Source organism: Gavialis gangeticus, unplaced genomic scaffold, assembly GCF_001723915.1.
Source record: "Gavialis gangeticus isolate Ggan-Ray unplaced genomic scaffold, GavGan_comp1, whole genome shotgun sequence".
NCBI classification, from domain to species: Eukaryota; Metazoa; Chordata; order Crocodylia; family Gavialidae; genus Gavialis; species Gavialis gangeticus.
Genome location: NW_017729006.1, coordinates 28,206,691 through 28,215,571, shown reverse-complemented (window position 1 = coordinate 28,215,571; position 8,881 = coordinate 28,206,691). Strand labels below are relative to the sequence as shown.

At 39.6% G+C, this 8,881-nt stretch overlaps 1 protein-coding gene across 10 annotated transcripts in view; it reads right to left on the bottom strand.

The window, feature by feature from the left end:
* Nucleotides 1–5,371: 5,371 nt before the first annotated feature.
* The window catches only part of SEPT7 (septin 7), a 117,758-nt gene continuing 114,248 nt past the window's right edge, over nt 5,372–8,881 (bottom strand). For all 10 annotated transcript variants that reach the window (XM_019509048.1, XM_019509050.1, XM_019509045.1 and 7 more), the window contains 2 exons: nt 7,698–7,837; nt 5,372–6,395 (listed from right to left, as the gene is read on the bottom strand). In XM_019509048.1, the coding sequence (XP_019364593.1) occupies nt 6,356–6,395; nt 7,698–7,837 (180 nt within the window). In that variant the 3' untranslated portion in view covers nt 5,372–6,355. The remainder of the gene's footprint in view (nt 6,396–7,697; nt 7,838–8,881) is intronic.

Sequence of the window (8,881 nt, the reverse complement as noted above, 5' to 3'; positions counted from 1 at the left end):
CAGGTATGAAGCAGTAGTTCTGTAACTTGGATCTTAGAACTTCTGGGTCATCTTCCTCCAGGACTTCCTTACAAGAAACCCCTGCCATTGTTCCTATCTGGTACATGCCAAAAAGCCATGATTAGGTTTTCAGTGATATTTATGAACTAGTTTTTGTTAAGTTCACCATCTTCTTCCTGGATTTCAGCTGCTACAGAAAGCATCACTAGCAGGACTGGACAACAACAGGAAGGCAAGAGAAATAAGCCTCCTAAGCTAAATAGGCCAAAATAATGGTGGAGGCATACCTGTGTTTTTTCCCCCTCCAATCCTTGGACAATAGACAAAATAAGCTCCCTTATCACACTGTAGCACAGCTACAGAGAAGCTACCATTTTAACTGGCTCAAAAGGCTATTCTGTGAAGGTCCAGAGGCATTTTAGATTGAAGAGAGAGCTAGAATGGTTTTGCCTGTCTATCAAGTGAAGATTAGTTCTCCTCGTGATGTTTGTAAGCAAATGGTCTTCGCATTGCTTCCTCAATATCTATACCTCCTTTTGAGGCACACTGAAAGGTATCTACTACCAGCTCTTAAACAAGTGGAGGTTGTTCAACACTATTTAGGAGCAATTCATTGGTAGTGATGTTAGCTGTTGACCCTTGCTGTACTTTTCAAATCCTGTGATTTCACTAGCTATTTTTAAAGAAGAGTGTAAAAGGGCGAGTTGTGAACTGTGCTTTCATTTGAATAAAGTTAGTTATTCCAGAGATCTGCTTTAAAAAAAAAAAGGCTGATGACTGCATAACCAAAAACATTAAAAATTATAGGAATAACTTGTGTCCCAGAATCAGAGTTTGTTTTTCTCTTTTCAAACTGTTCAAGTTTTTGAACACTTCCCTGCACTTGAAAAAACTGCCTTATTTTCAGAGCATATTAAAAACTGGAATATAATGCACATTTCTAACAAGAACATTTGTTACTGTTAAAAGAGTGAGAGAAGTTGCCAAGAGCAACAATTGAGTATCTCAGAGAAATGAGTGTTGTGTAAAAAAGGATCATGCAGTAATATTTCAGAAGCACTCAACTTCTAAGATCTTAGTAAGAGATAGCTTCAGCCAGCCAGTCCAGCAGATGTGAGATGCTAAAAGGGACTAGGGAAGAGGGGAAATCCACTTGCATTGAGGAGATCAAATGAATGATGTCCTTAAAAGACTAACATTTTAAGAAGCTGAGGTCATTGTACCTAGTAGGGGCCTGAATGTCTTAAGAAGGCTAGGTTTGTGAGTAACTTGAAAGGTTATACATAGGTGTCTTTGACAGCTGGCCCTCCAGGAGGGGAGTGCTCCCACTTGAGCACCTACAACAGCACTCTGGCTTTTGGAGCTCAGTGACACTGCATGAACCGGGAATAACAACATCTAAAATATTTGTGGAGGTTGGTTATTTTGATACTGGATCTACTGTTCCCCCTCAGGTGTAAACAAAAGAAAACCCAGAATTTGGTTGCATTATATTTCTCCGATTTAGAGGACCAAGTGCTGTTAAGATACCTATTAAGCTATCTGTATTGAAATTAGTGGATTGAGAATGTCTTCTCATTTCAACATAACATTAAAACAGGAATCTAAAGGGAGACTGTTTTTCCAAGGATCTCTTATTCTTGTCAGGGATAGTTTTAGGAGAACACCCTTTGATCCAAGAATCCTCTTCACCTGGGACAACAAATACAAGAGTAGAAAAAGCACCAAGAACACAGCATGAACACGGTTAACTGGCAAGAGGATGAAGCGACCTAGGGTAATAGGTTTATTTATTTATTCTTTTACTTTTGTAAGTATTTAAGGAGGTCTTTCAAGCTGATACTCTTCAGAAATTCAAGTAGCTTTGCTTGACAAACTAGGGAAACAGTTGATTGGATACTGACACCACCTAGTGGTGTTCCACAGAGATTCAACAAGGTAAAAAAATATTTAAAAGCCACCTAGCTGAGAAGAAGTAATATTCAATCTGTAATGAACCAAGATTTATTGTATTAATTCATCTTGGAAATAAGCAGGTATAGATCCAATCATGATGATACATCATCAGAGCTCTTAATTATTCAGGCATTTTAATACTGGATCTTTCACCAACTGGAAGAAAAACCCAGCTTGTTAAGTTAGGTGCAATCAGGTACAGACCACTGTATTTTAGAATTTAGAACTATTATACTTTTTATATAGTTGTCTCTATCGGTTGTTATAACATATTACTGAACAGGCCATGTCACCTATACCAACAAACTGTAGTGATATAGACTGTGTATATTATTACAGGGGAAAAGTCAATTTACACAATTTAGAAGATGGACCTTGCACCTTGCATTAGAAAGTTTAGGAGATGTTTAACTGTGAATTCAAACTTAGCCACATAAATTTTATAAGCTGATTTTCACTTTTTAAAAAAATGATCAGAATGAAAAAAGGGTTGTTTTTTTTTTTTTTTTTTTAAATGCTTTCAAATCACAGCCAAATTCTTTAGTCCCTGATGTGGTCTGCTGACTGGTATATAGATTGAAGTGTGTGCGTGTGTGTGCGCGCATTTCATGGACTACCAATGAGTAGAACAAGAAGCTCATAGTGCTGCAGCCAGACTTACTTGTTGGTAAGTTCCTCACCAGTTTAGGAACCACAAACCAAACAACCTGCTTTGAATTTAAGCATTTTATTATACAGGCTCACAGTTACTCTGAAGTGGTTACAATGAATACAACTGATAGTTTGAATGTATTCAAACAACACATTACAAACTAATGTATTCAAACAAAATATTAGATAACAACCACTGTTTCTTCATGCTAGATGCTGTCATTAGTTCCAAAGCATTTTACTGGTTATGTAAAAGAAACTCAGTTTTAGCTCTGCAACTGTCTGGAACAACTTCTTCAAGAAAACTGCTCTTTATCGACATATGAAGGGTATGAATATCTGGCATACAGAACCAAAAAAAAAAAGGTCTCCAACTTTTATAGTTATATCTTATTCCACTGTAGGAAAGTTTCAGCACAGGTTCAGACCTACAGAAAAGCACACTATTTTAATGTGAAAAGCAAGGAATTAAAGCTGGATGAGATTTCTTTTTTCTCTGAAGGACAAGTCTTCTGCTGAGAAATACTGATTCCACTACGTTGACACTTTTCTTTTAAATACTTTTTTATACTATATTAATCTATAAACCCTAATATATCGGGTTTGTATCAGGTATTTAGTGTTATGTACTATAAAAAGTATAAACGAAAAGTTTGCTTATATGGATGTTTGGATATTTCTACAACTTTAAGGTTAGGGGGAGGATTACTTTTTGCTGGAAATGGACTTATACAAATTTGAAATGAAAGACATTATTGGAAGGTAACATACTTGTATCAAAGTACATAGAATCATAGAAGTAGGGTCGGAAGGGACCTCGTAGATCTTCAAGTCCGACGCCCCTCCTGGGCAGGAGGAAAAAAAAACAAAAACAAAAAAACTGGACTCAAATGAGTCCAGCCAGGTAGGCATCAAGCCTCTTGTTAAAGATCCCCAGGGTAGAAGCCAGCACCACTTCCCTTGGAAGTTGGTTCCAGCTCCTAGCCGCCCTAACTGTTAAGTAGTTCTTGCGGATGTCTAATCTAAACCTACTCTCCAATAATTTGTGTCCATTGTTCCTTGTCATGCCAGGGGGCGCTAGGGGAAACAGTGTCTCCCCCAAACCCACCTGGTCCCCCCTAGTGAGTTTATAGACAGTCACCAGGTCCCCCCCTCAGCCTTCTCTTGTGAAGGCTGAACAGGTTCAGGTGCTGCAGCCTTTCAATGTAGGGTCTGCATACAAGCCCTACAAAATTTATCTTGGGAAGAATTTGGGCTAGCCTAAGGAAATGTCTTCTACAAGTTTTATTACAACATTAGGGGTTTCTCTCAATTCACAAGGCTTAAAGGAAAGATATAATGATTTCATTGGGAACAGTATTCTGGAAGTTAGCGAGGAATCGCATATGGCATGTTGCAAATACATTATTCTGTGTGAGATGGCTCTTTAGGAGTGACAATATTAGCATATGTGGAGCCTCACATAACAGATACACATGAACCAAAGACAGAATGACAACTGGCTAATAAGTAAACTTTGTATAAATATCAACTAACCTAATCTAAGGGTTCTGCATACCCGTGGGGGTACACAAGACATCTCCAGGGGGTACGCAACAGAAATCGTGCAATGGCAGATTTAATTTTCGTTATAATTATTGGCATTTAAAGGGTTAAAATACAAAACCCTTGTGGACAGCTGGTAAATCTGGAAGGGGTATTCAATAAGAAAGTTTGGGAACCTCTAACCTAATCCACATATATTATTAAACCATTATAATAAAAGTTGGTAACTGTTTAGTGTCACACTGCTGGTTGTGCTAATTAATATCCCTTTTCATGAAGATGGATTAAAACCAAGGTGGTACAAACGCTCAGTTGTGATAAAGGTATTTGCAAATGACTTAAAAGTTTTACATCACAGAATTTCTACCCATTCTGCATAAAAGAATTGCATCCGTTAATGTTAACTGATAAAAATATCATTAATACTAAGACCCCAAAGAAAAATAACCAAAATCTTCTCAACCCAAATCAGGCTTATAATCATTTAATAGTAAGACTCTCAAGAAGCCAAGTTACCCGTAGAATTTTCCCCCTTCTAGTAAAACTCACTTTAGGTTACAAAGAAGACAGTGCTGTACTGCCCAGATTCCTCTTTTTTAATTTTCTAAAAAAAATAAATAAATATGTGAATGCAGCTCTTTCCATTCCTGTGTCTGTGCAAAGACAAATAAAGTACTGAATTGAACAGACACTTTTAAAAGGTTTTAGCACTTTAAAATCTGTTCTTTTAGCTGAGTGCCACATACCTAGTTATTAAATTAATGACTTTAATTTTTATCTTTACGTAAACAGTAAAATTATTATGCAACTCCACAGAAGAGACACGTCAAAGTACAATAATTAAGGACAAACACCACATGGAACAACACACTCCTCCCCAATAAAGCAGATCAGGTAAGTGAAAAATACTATGTTATGGACAAAGCAGGATGTGTAAGACAGGTTAGTACCTTTTTGGGACAAGACATTTACATTTTACAGTTTCAGGGCACAATTAGTCATTATACCTCAGTCATTTACAACTGGTCTTATTAAGAAGTCAATAATGCACATAGTGAATAACTTGTGCTCTCATTCAACTGGGACTTCAGATTGACCAACACATTAAAAGCAAGTTGAATCAAGTTCAGATGCAAGTTAAAAACTTAAAGTTGAAATAATTTCCCAAATAAGCACTAATACATGTAATTTCTTGAAAATCTATCACACATCATCAGCATGTTACATCACAACATTGTTTATTATGTGACTTTTTACAATACAAACAAAAATACAGAAATGCAATATATGAATACAGCTAAATGCAAAATGGTGATTTTTTTTCCCCAAGAGGTCATGATTCCCATTTCTAGTAAAATAAAGAAAGACTGCACACAGGTAGAAACAGGTTGGTAGTTAACTCCACAATTTTGTCTAGAAATGACCTATAAATGTATTTTCTGCTACTTACCATAAAATGTAAAAAGGGAGTTAAAGGAAAGTTTTACTCACTGGTTCCTACCATATGAAAGAAGCTATATTCTATTTAGCAGGGCCAATATATGGAAAAATATCTAAATTAAACGTTATTACAAAAATGAAGCAGTAATGAGATTCTTCTGGCTAAAGAAGTTACTAAATGAGAATAGCATATATTTTAAAGAATCCAAAACAAAAACAATTGTTATAAAAAGCTTTAGGTGCACTGTAAGCCTATAAGTTTGTATTTCCATGTGTACTTTTAAACAATGGAAGTGTCAAAAATAGGGTCAACTGTGTTAGACTAGATTACATTATTGTATATGCTGCACTGAATGGAATTCTTGTATTATAACAGAGAAGCATAGTTTGTATCATATTATGGCAATTCATCCTCACTAAAAACCTCCTAAAATCCTCATAGTTTGGAAAATCCTGTAAACAATCAAACCACCAGAACATGATTGTACAACAGTAAAATGTTTTGTGTTAAAATGACAACCTTTTAAAAAAAACAAAAAAAGGAAAAATGGTACTTAGAGCTGTTATTTTCCAAGTAAACAACACCCTAGACAATTCAAGGCATCTCAATTTCCATCAAGCTTAACAAAAAAAATTTGTCATGCTGTTAAATCCATTGTTATGGATACAACTGGTGCAAAACTGGTCATACGGATCCAACGAACACTGATGTCCAGGCTGGCATATTGGCAACTAATACATAACTGGTGGTCAATAGATGCATTTAAAAGATCTTCCCTTTCTTCTTGTTCTTTTCCAAGGTTCTGAGAAGACAATACAAGATTAAAGAATGTTCTGACAAATAATTTGCACATAATTTGTGTATATTTTTAAAAACATCCATTCATCAACATGTAGGCATCTGGCTTACTTGTTTAGATGTATAGTAATAAGATTATTTGTCTTGGCATGCTATGTAAAGAGTAGGTAGGGCAACAATCAAGCAGTAAATGCATTATTTTTACTCTGGCAGACAAAACTCTTAGGGTAGAGTTTCATAGATTTAGGGTCGGAAGGGACCTAGTAGATCTCCTAGCCCAACCCCCCGCCAGGGCGGGAGAACAAAAAACGGGACTCAAATGAGTCCAGCCAGGTAGGCATCCAGCCTCTTCTTAAAGACCCCCAGGGTAGGGGCCAGCACCACTTCCCTTGGAAGTTGGTTCCAGCTCCTAGCCGCCCTAACTGTGAAGTAGTTTTTGCGGATGTCCAATCTATACCTCCTCTCCATCAACTTGTGCCCATTACTCCTTGTTATGCCAGCGGGCGCTAGGGGAAACAGCGTCTCCCCCAAACCCTTCTGGTCCCCCCTAGTGAGTCTATAGACGGTCACCAGGTCCCCCCTCAGCCTTCTCTTGTGGAGGCTGAATAGGTTCAGGTCCCGCAGTCTCTCACTGTAGGGTCTGCCCTGTTGTCCCCGGATCATGCGGGTGGCCCTCCTCTGGACCCTCTCCATGTTGTCCACATCCCTCTTGAAATGGGGCGCACAGAACTGGACACAATACTCCAGCTGTGGCCTGACCAGTGTCGCATAGAGGGGGAGGATCACCTCCTTGGCTCTAAGTGATCTCTTTTATTAGACCAACTAAATAGTAGCAAAAATATTTCTTTTCCTGCAAGCTTTTGGGCCCAAACACCCTTCATCAGGCAGAGGAGGATATTTTTCATACTTTTACTTTGATTTTCAGGAGTTAAAAGACTTGACAGCTTCCAGTTACAGAAGTATGAGCCCATCCCTCTGATAAGATCTGAGGAAATACGGGCAAAACAGCCCTCCGATTCTAATACAATTTTTATTAAAAAAAAGTGAAAATCTGTGGGGTTATACTTTTATTTAGTAGAAAGTAAGTAAGTATTTGCTCTGAAAGTGTAGAGTTTTACCACTATTTCCAAAAAATGTTTGTTTATACCCAACAGCAGTTTGACAGTGTTACCCATTTAAAATATTGAAACTGATGGTCAAGCACTAGAAACGCATACATTTCTTTTGAAAGAAAAGCAAAGAAAATAAAAAACTTTTCTTTCAACAAACATTAGGTACAAATAGCAGCAGCAAAAATAATGCTTACCTGGAGGAATTCTGTTGTTCCAAAATACGTTGCTGAGTTTCCCAGTTTGCCTTCTCATCCTCAAACTGGCGGCGCTTTTCCTCCAATTCTTTGTGCTGTGCTTCCAGATTCTTTTTCATTTGCTCATGGCGTCGTTGAAGCTGAAGTTATAAAGCAAAATAGTCAACAAACTGCAAAAAGCTACAACATTAGGGGTTGTAGTGGCTGATGATGCACATGCAACAGTACAAAAGATGGAGGATTCTGATAGGGAGACTAAAATGACAGTTACAGTGAACAGACTGTTTGGAAACACAGGAATAGTATATTTGAGTTTTTAGATTTTTTTTTAAAACATTGAATTGCTTAAGGAACACTATTTAAGTAAAAGTCAGTCTTTACTTCAACAACTTTCTACTTTTTATTCCTGTTTCTTGGAGTCCAAGTGAAATCTATGCAACAATGGAAATTGTGCTACAGGAGACTTGCTAATTTAGGGGTGGGCAGTTATTTCGGACGGAGGGCCGCTTAACCAGTTTTGGCAGGCTGTCGAGGGCTGCATGGGTAACCACACCCCTTGACATGTGCCCCACCCCCTGACCACCATCTTAGGACCAATGACCCAATGTCTTTGGTCCCAAGACATTGGGACACTGGTCCCATACCCCAGGGCCAGCACTGGTGGGGCCCAAAGTGAGGCACAGGCTGGCAGGGGTCTGTGAAGCTGGGCTGGCCTGCACCAGCTGAGGGGGGAGCTGGCCTGGCTCCATAGAGCCCCTGCCGGCCGGGACCCCACACTCCTGCCTCCCTGCTCTGGGCCCCGCCGGCACCGGCCCCAGGACACCGGTGTGGGCCCCATGCTCCCGCATCTGCTCACTCCCAATGCCCCCCTGCCCCACAGTACAGGCAGGGGGCAGTGCACAGCCCCAACCACCTGCTTGTCAGCAGGGAAGAAGCTGGTGCTGAGCGCGGGGAAAAGCAGCCCCTTGCCCACCCCATGGCCAGCGCTCTCTGTTGCAGCTGCTCGCAGCCCACACGGGGCTGTCCTGAGCAGGCACAGGCAGCGCCACGCGGGCTGTGAGCATCTGCTGTGAGGGGTGCTGGCCACGGGGCGAGTGAGGGGCTGCTTTTCCCTGTGCTCAGCACCAGCTTGTAACCCAGCTCGCCCGTCAGGGCTGTGCACAGCAGCAGCAGCTGTGCCCCCC